At 42.0% G+C, this 12547-nt stretch overlaps 1 protein-coding gene across 2 annotated transcripts in view; it reads left to right on the forward strand.

Moving 5' to 3' along the window:
- Positions 1–12547, forward strand: part of PHKG1 (phosphorylase kinase catalytic subunit gamma 1) — a 36569-nt gene that overhangs the window by 10629 nt on the left and 13393 nt on the right. For both annotated transcript variants that reach the window (XM_040336732.1, XM_040336733.1), the window contains exons 2-4: positions 69–183; positions 2291–2466; positions 8984–9038. In XM_040336732.1, coding sequence (XP_040192666.1) covers positions 101–183; positions 2291–2466; positions 8984–9038 — 314 coding nt within the window. In that variant the 5' untranslated portion in view covers positions 69–100. The remainder of the gene's footprint in view (positions 1–68; positions 184–2290; positions 2467–8983; positions 9039–12547) is intronic.

A 12547-nucleotide genomic window follows, 5' to 3' on the forward strand; every position in this document is an offset into this window, starting at 1 on the left:
AAAATAACAGGTAAATTTATATCCGATATTAAATATGACTGCAATAATTACACTCTTATCTGTTGCAGGTCCCTGAAGAAGCTTTCAAAGATAATATAAGATGACGCGTGAAGAGGAATTACCAGATTGGCAGACTTCTCAAGAGTTTTATGAGAAATATGAGCCCAAAGAGATCTTGGGGAGGTAAAGTTAATGGATTTATATATGGAATTGCTATGTCTGCGATGTTTTATGCATTTCCTACTCTAGCCGGGATAAAAAAAAATGTTTTGGCTTTAGATATACACTATTTTGCCAAAAGTATTGGGACACATGCCTTTACCCGCACATGAACATTAATGGCATCCCGGTCTTAGTCGGTAAGGTTCAATATTTAGTTGACCCACCCTTTTCAGCTATAACGGCTTCAGCTCTTCTGGGAAGGCTGTCCACAAGGTTTAGGAGTGTGTCTATGGGAACGTTTGACAATTCCTCCAGAAGCGCATTTATGAGGTCAGGCACTGATGTTAATGAGAAGGCCTGTCTTGCAGTCTCCACCCTAACTCATCCAAAAGGTGTTCTATTAGGTTGAGGTCAGGACTCTTTGTAGGCCAGTCAAGTTCCTCCACCCCAAAATTGTTCATCCTTGTCTTTATGGGCCTTTCATGTTGGAAAAGGAAGGGGCCATCCCCAAATTTTTCCCACAAAGTTGTGAGCATGAAATTGTCCAAAATGTCTTGTCATGGAGACGCCTTAAGAGTTCAATTCACTGGAACTAAGAAGCCAATTCCCACTCCTGAAAAACAACCCCACACCATAATCCTCCCTCCACCAAATGATTTGGAGGGGTGGCCCAATACTTTTGGCAATATAGTATGGATGAGCGAGTTTGGGGTGGAGGAAGTTGAATGGCCTCACAGAGTCCCGATCTCAACTCGATAGAACACTTTTGGGATGAATTACAGCAGAGACTGCGAGCCAGGCCGCCTTGTCCACATCAGTGCCTGACCTCACAAATGCGCTTCTAGAAAAATGGTCCAACATTCCCATAGACACACTTCTAATCCTTGTGGACAGCCTTCCCAGAATAGTTAAAGCTGTTATAGCAACAAAGGGTGGGCCAACTCAATATTGAACCCTACGGACTAAGACTGGGATGCCATTAAAGTTCATGTGCGTGTAAAGGCAGGCATCACAATTCTTTTGGCAATAAAGTGTACTTAATGTAAATTGCACTTATGTTTTGTCTTCAACATAATTGCTGTATTTTATGTATAGTGTTAGCAGCTCACTGAGTGATTTCACTTGTAGTCTGATGTTGCTCTAAAATAAAAAAGGGACACGCTGCAACTATTTAGAGAGCAAAAGACTAATGCATGACGAAGCAGTTTCTGGAGCCTAATGCAGGGGTCAGAGCCAGTTCCCTGTAAATAAATCAGTGTGGCTTGTATAGAAGGTTTTGTCAAAATGCCACTGACGTCAAGGTGCACTAAGCCAAAATTTCAAAGGGTATTGGGCTTCTTAAATTTCAAAACCTTATTGAATTTTTTTATTATGTAAATTGTTAGCAATAAAACAATATTAATATGACTTTTCATTTTAGGGGTATTACACTTATATTTTATGTGAATGATCTACGTACTTTGTAAAGAGTTCAGGAATTTTTCAGAAATATATAAATGAATATTTTTATTTTATATTAAGCAAGTGTAACTATGTAAGCCTCAGATATGTGTGGTCATAGGTAACGTGCAGTAAAGCCTCGTACACACGATCAGTCCATCCGATGAGAACGGTCTGAAGAACCGTTGTCATCGGTTAACCGATGAAGCTGACTGATGGTCCATCGCGCCCACACACCATCGGTTAAATAACCGATCGTGACGTAAAATACAACAACGTGCTGAAAAAAATGGAAGTTCAATGCTTCCAAGCATGCGTCGACTTGATTCTGAGCATGCCTGGATTTTTAACCGATGGTCGTGCCTACTAACGATCGGATTTTGACCTATCGGTTAGGTATCCATCGGTTAAATTTAAAGCAAGTTGGCTTTTTTTTAACCGATGGTTAAATAACCTATGGGGCCTACACACGATCGGTTTTGACCGATGAAAACGGTCCATCAGACCGTTGTCCTCTGGTTAACCTATCGTGTGTACGAGGCCTAAAACTGGCTTCTGGAAGTATATCATTAAAAATCACAGACAGACACTTCTGATATATACTGTATACCGTATATATTCTTGTTGCATTATACTGTATATTAGATGGAATGCTTTTTTTTTAAACACATTTCTATACTTCCTACAGAGGAGTTAGCAGTGTGGTGCGGCGATGCATATTTAAGCCAACTAGAGAGGATTTTGCTGTGAAGATCATAGACATCACTGGAGACCACTTGACACAGCAAGAAATTGAAGAACTTCGAGATGCTACTATTAAGGAAATTGAAATTCTGAAAAAAGTTTCAGACCACCCTTATGTCAGTGAGTAATATTTAATTGTAAAAATGTGTCTACTACAGGAACCAACAATTCCTAATATCTATTAATATGTTAGTATTCTTAGGGATTAATTTGATATTGCAAACATGAGCTTGAAATCTGTGGGTAAATGTAAACTAAGGACCTTAGATTGTAAGCTCCTAGAGGGCAGAGACTAGGGTGACACAACTAATTAACATAATTGACTATAATCGATTATGAAAATGCGTGCGGCGGGACCCGCGGACTCGATGTCCGACGGTGTCCCGCGAGGTAACGTGTAAACAAGGCATTTCCCTGTTCTGCCTAGTGACAGGACACTGATCTACTGCTCCCTGTAATCGGGAGCAGCAATCACTGTCGCGTCACGGTAAGCCCTGCCCCCACACAGTTAGAATCACTCCCTAGGACACACTTAAAGGGTCAATAAAGGAAAAAAATGTTTTGTTTAAAATAACAAGCATGTTATACTTACCTGAGTTACCTCCACTGTGCAGTTAGTTTTTTCACAGAGTGGCCCCCGATCCACGTCTTCTGGGGTCCCTCGTCGGTCTCTGGTCTTCCCCGCAAGAACTCATCACATTCATGCGAGTGAGCTTGCATGGTGATGAGTCCTTGTGGGCGCGCTCCCGTGATGCAGTGAGCGGCCATAGCCGCTCGCTGTATCACTCGGCCCCGCCCCTCAGCTCGCCGCATCACTGGATGTGATGTACATCACGGGCTGATGGTTGAGATCTGAGTCTTGTAGCACTCCTGTCTGCACTGAATGTGTACAGCGCTGGCCGGCGGCTGGGACGGGGATCGTGGAGGCTCCGTGATGTAATGTCATCACTTCCGGGATTCAGGCTGGTGGGCAGCGCTTCAAAGCCTAAAGAAGGGACACGCATGTCCCGATCGCGAAGCGCTGCCCGCCAGCCTGAATCCCGGAAGTGACGACAACATCACATCACGGAGCCTCCACGATCCCCGTCTCAGCCGCTGGCCAGCGCTGTACACATTCAGTGCAGACAGGAGTGCTACAGGACTCAGATCTCAACCATCAGCCCATGATGTACACACTCCACCAGGACTAATGCAGATGAAACACACTTAACCCTTGACATGCCTGATTATCTCTACTCAAATGTGAGTGTTTTTAATCCCTTTTTATTAAAGATGTTTTAAATATGCTGCACTTAGAGGGCGCCGCTCTCTTTCTTCTTGTTTGTAGATAGAATATCTATCCTATCTATCTAATCTATCTATCTATCTATCTATCTATCTATCTATCTATCTATCTATCTATCTATCTATCTATCTGTTTGTCTGTCTGTTATTCTCACAGGTGCTTAGATATTTTGTTCGCTTACCATATAGCTGCATATTTATATTTACCACTGCACATAGGTATTCAAGAATAAATTGCCTTTTTTAACTTTACATATTAACTAAATTATACACCAAACTTTTTGGAGGTTTTTATCCAATTAATGGATTAATCATAAACAATAATCGGCCAACTAATGGATTATGCAAATCGTTTGTTGCAGCTCTAGCAGGGACTGATGCGAATGTACAATAAATATGTAAAGTGCTGTGTAAATTGATGACACTATATAAGTATCTGTAATAAATAGATAAATAAACAGAACTGCGCAAGAGTTTTAGGCACTTGTGAAAAATGCTGTAAAGTAAAGAAGCTGTAAAAAATAATACAAACATTGATTTTATAATCGATTTATAACCTACAAAGTGCAGATATAGACCCTTTGCTTTTAAAACAGCACTTATTCTCCAAGGAACACTTGCGCATAGTTTTTTTTTAAAGAAATCAGCAGGTAGGCTGTTCCAACCATGTAGCAGAACTATGCACAGTTCTGTGAATTCTCTCTTTCTCATTATCAGCCTCACAGAGAGTAACTCAGAAATTCATAGTATATATAACTCCTAATTGACTTTATAGCCTTTGGAATAGTCCTAATGGTATTGGATGTGGACAGGTCCTGGGAGATTACTGTATCTTATCTTAAGATATCCTAAATTGGCAAGATATTGGAAAGATGTTGGTCAACATTAATGATATTTTTAAAATGTATGTTAGTGTAATATGTAATCCCTATACTTGTATGCTGGGGCATCTAGAGGTTCCAGAAAATCAAGCTAATCTGAAATTGGGGTTTAGTGGAATACTGTTTCTTAGTTCAATCTTATTGTATTGCGAAAAGAGAGGTGTACATTACACAAGAACAGTAAAGCCTTGGTTTGCAAGCATAATTTGTTCCAGAAACATGCTTGTAATCCAAAGCACTTGTATATCAAAGCATTTTTTTACAGGGTATAAAAGAGAATAGAGGCGCCTCTAAGTGTAGCAATAAGTTGCTAAATATTGTACCTTCATAAATGTAACCATATTGCTACACTTAGAGGCTCCTCTCTTTTTTTTTATGTCTTTTTGTGACATGACGTTACTCTTATTTCAAGACATCGCTTGTATATCAAGGCAAAATGTATTAAAACATTTTGCTCATCTTGCAAAACGCTCTCAAACCAAGTTACTCTCAAACCAAGGTGTAGAATGTTCGTTAACACAATATTGGAACCATATCATCACATTGAATAGAGAAGTTGTTTGGTTCAACAGAGTTAACTTAGTATATAAGCCTGTGTAGCCATATCATCTAACATTACATATTAAGGGTCAATGAGCACCACTATCTACTCAACAAGGGAGTACTGTTTCTTGATGGAAAAGTGATTGCAGAAAAGTAGATTTGGGCACATCCATTGACAGTGGAGAAATGTCTATTGGCAGACAATAAGAATTAAAATTTAGAGCAGTTAAGTTCTCAGCATAAAGTAAGTTTTAAATAGATTTTAAAAGATTTGGGTAGGATGGCATCAGGATCCTAGTTTTGTAGTGAATAAGTGAGAAAATGAAAGATGTTAAAATTTCGGGAATGTTATAACATTTTGTCTGTAAACTGTATATTTTTAATCTTTTTTTTTAGGTCAGATGGATAGGATACTTTTAGAAAGTATAATGTTTTTATATGTAATGTTGGCTTTATTGTTTATGCTGTTTGGGGGGGTGCTGCTTCTAATTTTGACTGTCTTATCATCCTGGACCACAAAACGTCCTCACTGTGCTATGTATTTTCTGCTGCACCATTGGCATGGTTATATCTTCTAAGTCCTCTCCATAAAATTATCAGAAATTCGTGCTTAAAGTAGAACTATAGGCAACACTTTTTTTTCATTTTTTTTTTTCATTTTGAATAGAGTAAGGGAGGGTTATAGCGCCTGTCAGTTTATTTTTTTACCATCCCTGTCCCATTGCAGAGATTTTCCTTCACTTCCTGATCCATAGCCAAACATGAAGTGAGAGGAAATCTATGCAAATTAAGGGAATCTATTGCCTCTCCCCCCCGGCCCTCAAAACTAGTGTCCCCATTTGAAAATTTGAGGGCAGGCCATAAACTGAAAGGGGTGTGGCCTTGACAGGAAGGGGTAGGTCATATTAAAATTAGGGGGTGCATCAGTTTAGTCAGGCCTATGGCAGCACAAAACCTAAATACACTACTGAGTGCTATCCCTCCTACCTCCCTTTTGGCCAGTTCTTGGGACGGGTGGTCTTGGTAACCAACAGCAAAGCATGGAAAATGGGGGGGGGGGGGGGTGGCAGGCTAATACCTAACAGGAGAGGTCAGAATTGAAATATTCAGTTACCACCAAGGATGCAAACAATGCTGTTCAGTGGTACATGTAGGCACGTTTAGTTGCCAGCATTTTATTGTATGGTTTATGTAACCAGTTTTGTAGATAATACAAAGTGACATGACTGCTTTATAAAGAAACTCCAGCACAGCAATACACAATGTACATTTTATGTTAAGGTTGCTGCTTTCTGAGAACCAATGACAAAGAAATGTATAATTCTTGTATTAGATTTTCTTTTCCGCATGAAGTCTGAACTGACAGCAGTTGTCATAGAGATCAATGAAGATCTCTGTGACTGAATCACTTCACAATCATTTTGAAAACTCGGCTCCTGTTATTTGTAATAAAAAATAAAAAGCCATAAAAACAGGTTTTTAGAACAATTTATGATCCCTTATGATTATTTAATTTTCCAATCAGCACAACAGGCTCCCGAATTTACAAGCTCTCTATAAAAAACACATACACTGGGCATGCCATCTAATGTAACACATGGTATTGTAGCAATAACACACAGTGGCTTTACAACCACGTTAAGTCTAATATGCAAATTGAGAAACTTGGCTTATCTCAGCTGGGAAACCCAGCCATAATATCTGGTTGTCCACATAGTTATAACGAGAGAGCTAAGAAGGGAGTTATGCAAACTTCAGCATCCTCAGAATTCATGTTACAAGATCTTCTATTGGTCTTCATGGTCATATTCTTGGCATATGTACAGCACCGTCTAGTGGCTGAAAGAGATAAGCAGGGTCTATTTATTTTGAGAAGGGTTTCCAGAGGGGAAGAATTTTCTTTTGTATTTATTTCAGGTAGTTATATAGCGCAGTCAATTTACACAGCGCTTTACATATACATTGTACATTCACATCATTGTACAGTATGACTAATATTCCCCATTTATCGAAATATCTGGAATATTAGCTGTACATATCAGATGCTTGGAAGTAGGACTGATCCTCCGGTCGGTTGGTCAATCACCAGCCCTGCACTTACCCCATCTAGGTCACGGGCAGCCCTTCCTCCGGGCATCGGGCGGTGGCTTCCCCTGCGTCTCTTCCTCCTCGGCATCACTGCGACTTCTGGGGTGTGTACCCTCTTTCCTCCTCCTCCTAGGCGGCCAATAGAATCACTTTTTCTCTCAGCCATTCGGGTGACGGGTCTCAGGACCTGCTTTCTGATTGGCCGGGAGAAAAATTAGGAAGCCAATAGCGAATATACATTTTCCATTGTCACACAACTGGGTGGGCTCAGAGCGCAGTGCTCTGCGCCCCGAGCCCACCCTTTTTTGAAGCAAATTAGAGCCTCAGGCTCTAATAGTGTGCTTCTAAAAAAAATATATGGACAGGCCGCCACTGGTTGCACCCTAATCGAGTGGATTTTACTGTAGCTTTAAGTTACACACTACCAGCTTCAGTGAAAACAACTACTGACTACCTCATGTATTGTTCAAAAACCCAGGTATTCTGTAATTCTAAGATACTTCCTGTCCCAGGGTGACAACACTGTATCTCCATTGATACAGTACAGTGTATAAGAGTTGTCACTCTAGGAAGTGCTTTTTTGGCTGGATCACCAAAAGAAAATAAAGAAAAAAAAGTAAAAAGGAAACGAATGTAGCTACCACATCTATAGCATTTTTGTTTTTTGGTTTAGATACACTTTAATGCTTGTGTGGAGCCTAAAATGACTCTAGGCCCTGATATTGTACAGTGTATATATATATATGCAGTTACATTGAGTGCATGATACAAATGTCTACACCAAGGGTGTCAAACTCAATTTCATCGTGGGCCGCATCAGCATATTGATTGCCCTCAAAAGGTCCAGTTGTATCTGTAAGATTAGATGTCTAGCACATCCCCTCCCCTTTACATTAGATGTTAAGAGCCACCCCACCATCAGAAGTTGAGTCCCCGACTCTCCCTTACATCACAGTGCACCCCCCTTTCTTATACTGCTTCTGGGAAGAAGCTGGATGCATTGCTTGAAAGCAGAAAGTAGGGGGCTGGAGGAGGACCATGGGAGGGCTGGAGCTCTCCTGCAGCTGCAGGAGAGGTGCGAGGGCCACATGAAATGGCCTGGAGGGCCATATTCAGCCCGCAGGCCTTGTGTTTGACACCTGTGGTCTACAAGCTAGGATAAAATAACTTTATTTAAAGCAAATTACTGCATATTCACAAATGTACTGTGCTAGAGACTGTACACGTGGCCGTTAGGCCCTACAGGCTTCTCCCATGGCGGAAATACACGTTAACCCTTGACATGAATGTGTTTTCTATTTGCTTTAAGTTCCAGAACCTTCAGAAAATAATTTTCTGCTTATGCTTGCAAAAACAACGATTAGAACCGAGAAGGGCTAATCTTTTTATATACTTGTTCATCATGTATTTGGTAATATTTGTAGTATGAGCAATCATGCAGGGGATATCTGCATCTCTTTCACAGACAGAAGAGGTCATCCTATGATACATTTTGGCTATTTCACAAGTAGATTTCATGACTGGGTTTGTTTGTGCCATATATGTGTTGATCAGTAAATTTGTTTTCATGCAACTTAATCTGGCTGACTGTCATTCAGTGTATGAAATGCACTTTCAGTTTTGGGTAGGATTTACAGGTAATTTGACAATCGCATACCTATGTCATTTAATATTTAAAATTATTAATTCGCTCATGCATGCGATATATGAGCCTTAACCTAACTTTCATTAAAATTCTCTGGCATTTAAACCAGCCTTCACAGAATAGCTATTCCCAGAAATATAAGAATATTAAACGCATGATAATGATGGAACTGTTTTTTTTTTTTTTTTTGTCTCAGTCCAGCTGAAGGACAGCTATGAATCCAACACATTCTTCTTTCTGGTATTTGACCTGTAAGTACAATATTTTGTGATTTGTATTGTGCATCGATTATCATTCCAAATCTATTGCTTTTGTTTTGTGTGGAAAGTTGGCAGCTTAAATGTGAAAATGATTTATAAGCTGGGTTCACACGTATGCGGTTGTTAGGTGCGGTTCTGTTTACCGTTTCAGGTGCGATTCAGGTGCAAATATTTTTACCTAAAAATCGCACCTGTAGCAGATCCAAAATCGCACAGGACCCTTTTTAAAACCGCTCTGTGGCTGCCCACACACATGTGAACTGGCTGTATGAAAGCAGGTCTGATTCACATGTTATGCAAATTGGATGCAGCAAAAAATGCATGCAATTTGTATATATGTGAACCGAGCCTAAGGGCTTATCCATGTATGCAGGTTATAAGTGGAGGGGAGTTTATATCCACTGACACCATTGTTGGTGCTGCATAGGTAAAATGATTCTACTAGTTACATGAATTAAAAAGACAGTCCCACAACAGCTTGACGAGTTTATGAACTATAAATGGGTGTAACTTCAGACAAAAGTTTCTTCTTGAATTTTGGATAGATTTGGCAGGGTTAGAACCTCTACCGGGTACTGTATACTGGGTGGAATTCCCTAACAGGCATGCAAACAATAAGGACATGTGCACAGTAGAGAATTGGACGGTTTATTAAAGACAACATGCATCAGCAGTTATCACATTATGCCTAAGTAAAAACAGCAATTTCTTAACCCAGCTTTTAGAGTATGCTGCACATGAAAGGGCTTTGCACAGAAGAAAGAAAAAAATGTTTTTATTTTTTTGCAGCCCAACTACAAGCTAGCCAGCCCCCACATAAAAAAAAGTATACCGGCAACAAATGTTGAATAGTAATTAATATTTATTAATAGTTAATAATAATTTGTTAATAAAATAGAGGTTTTAGTTGCACGGCATTTGCTTAAATTACCCAAATGTTTCTGGCCTTGTTCACTCGGGCGTACTTTTCACTGACTATTCATTAAGACAAGGAAGGGGCTGGTAAACTACACATTTACATGCCCCTTTCCCACTCTCCATCCTGACAGATCCCCCACAGCAGCCTGCGGGAAGGAGAAACCCGGCAGCCCTGCGGGTAGGGCGAGGGGAGGCAAGGAAAGCACACAGGGGCCTGGGGCAGCAGGACAGGGATAGGGAGGCGGTTGGAGCGGCATGTAGAGAAACCAATTCCCTCCATTTTCCTCCTGCAGCCGCTGAATAGGTGCGGTGGGAAAGGAGGAGAAGCAGGCATTTAGTGGCTACATGGAGGTATCGGTCCCTTTACATCAGGGGTCCTCAAACTATGGCCCGCGGGCCACATGCGGCCCGTGGAGGACATTTAACCGGTCCACCCCACCCTGACATGCACGGCAGGTTGTAACACAGCGGTCCCGCTGTGTCACGGAGCTCATAGTGTTAAGTTTGGGCAGTTCGGTCACGCTGGCACGCTGTTCGGGCACGCTGTGATAAATGTCCCGCCCTCCTCCTGACCTAGACTAGCTTGTTTGATAGAGCCAGTGTTCTGTCTATCACACGAGCTGGTCTAGGAGGAGGAGGGCGGGACTTTTATCACAGCGCGTCCGAACTGTTAACAACACTGTGAGCATCGTGACACAGCGGGACCGTGAAACAGCAGCAGTTTGGCACAGTAAGGAGTAAGGCTGTAAGGGGCTTACGATGGTGAGGTGAGGGGGGGGGGGCTTGCGATGGTGAGGGGCTAAAAAAGATGTAATGATGATGATGGGGGGGGGGGGGCTTGCAATAAGGGGCTTGCGATGGTGAGGGGGGTTGCAATGAGGGGCTGATAAAGATGTAATGATGATGGGGGGGCTTGCAATGAGGGGCTTGCGATGGTGAGGGGGGTTGCAATAAGGGGCTGATGATGATGGTGGGGGGGGGGGGGGCTTGCGATGGTCAGGGGGGTTGCAATGAGGGGCTGATGATGATGATGGTGAGGGGGGGCTTGCAATGAGGGGCTTGCGATTGTGAGGGGGGTTGCAATGAGGAGCTGATGATGATGATGATGATGATGGGGGGGGCTTGCAATGATCTTGATCGGCTTGCAATTAATGATTGTGGGGGGGGCTTGCAATGATGATGGCGAGGGTGGGCTTGCAATGAGGGGCTGATGATGGTGAGGTGGGGGAGACTTGCAATTATCATGATCGGTTTGCAATTAATGATTGTGGGGGGGGGGCTTGCAATGAGGGGCTTACAATGATGATGGTGAAGGGGGGGGGGGATTGCAATGATCGTGAGCATAGGAATTTGTTCATAGTTTTTTTTATAGTCCGGCCCTCTAACGGTCTGAGGGACTGTGAACCGGCCCCCTGTTTAAAAAGTTTGAGGACCCCTGCTTTACATGCTACCACTCCCACTGCCCTCCTATCCAGGTGTACAGGGGGCCGCACAGGCTGGGTCACAGTGGTTATTCCAACCCTTCTGCACTCAGTTACACAAATTACACTTTCATTGCTGTATATGTCCCCAATGAAAGAGATGTCCTGTTTAAGATACCACAGTCACTAGGACATAATGAAAATGCCCTCCATTGGCAACACAAATAACAATAAATATCTGAGAGCTCAAAATCCTCCACGCTATCCAAACCCAAAAAACTAAAATGTTTAAACTTTAATATTTGCTTCAAACTAAAACTCTATGCAGATTGAGAAGCAAGTGAGTCCTCAAGACCGTCACCAAATCATTAAAGTGGAGGTTCACCCTTTAAAAAATAATTTGACATCACACGAAGTCGAGCCATCCTACCGACAGAATGCCAGTGTTTTTTTTTTTTCTCAGCACATACCTCGTTATCATGATTTTCACCTCATGGCAATCCCGCGGGAGTGGGCATTCCCAAGCACTGCCTGTGATTGACAGGCTTCCGAACGGCGCATACTGCGAGTCACAGGTTGCCGACAGAACCCGAACGTTGGTGCGCAGGCGCCGTATAGAGCCGCACCGACATTCGGGTTTTTTCGGCAACCTGTGACGCGCAGTATGCGCCGTTCGGAAGCCTGTCAATCACAGGCAGTGCTTGGGAACGCCCACTCCCGCGGGATTGCCGTGAGGTGAAAATCCTGATAATGAGGTATGTGCTGAGGAAAACAAAAAAAAAAAAACACCGGCATTCTGTCGGTAGGATGGCTCGACTCTGTGTGATGTCAGAATTTTTTTTGAGGGTGAACCTCCACTTTAAGTCAAAGATCAGGGCAAGGAAATGCATGTTCTGTTGAAATGTGTGGATGAATAATATAAATGTAGATAAGAACTGTCATTTGTTGTTCCTTTGGGTATTACAATGGCTGTTTGCTCTGTTACATCTGACACGTTTAGATCACACCATCCAGACACTCATGCAGCATGATGTCCTTGAGGAACACAGTAGATATTTATGACTTTACACATCAGCAGATGAATGAAAAGTTTATGAATGTGATTCTAATGAGCTTACAATATTGGTCTGTTGCCATATTGCTCTGTATGATTCTCTGCAA

The sequence above is a fragment of the Rana temporaria genome, chromosome 2 (assembly GCF_905171775.1).
Source record: "Rana temporaria chromosome 2, aRanTem1.1, whole genome shotgun sequence".
Classification (NCBI taxonomy): Eukaryota; Metazoa; Chordata; class Amphibia; order Anura; family Ranidae; genus Rana; species Rana temporaria.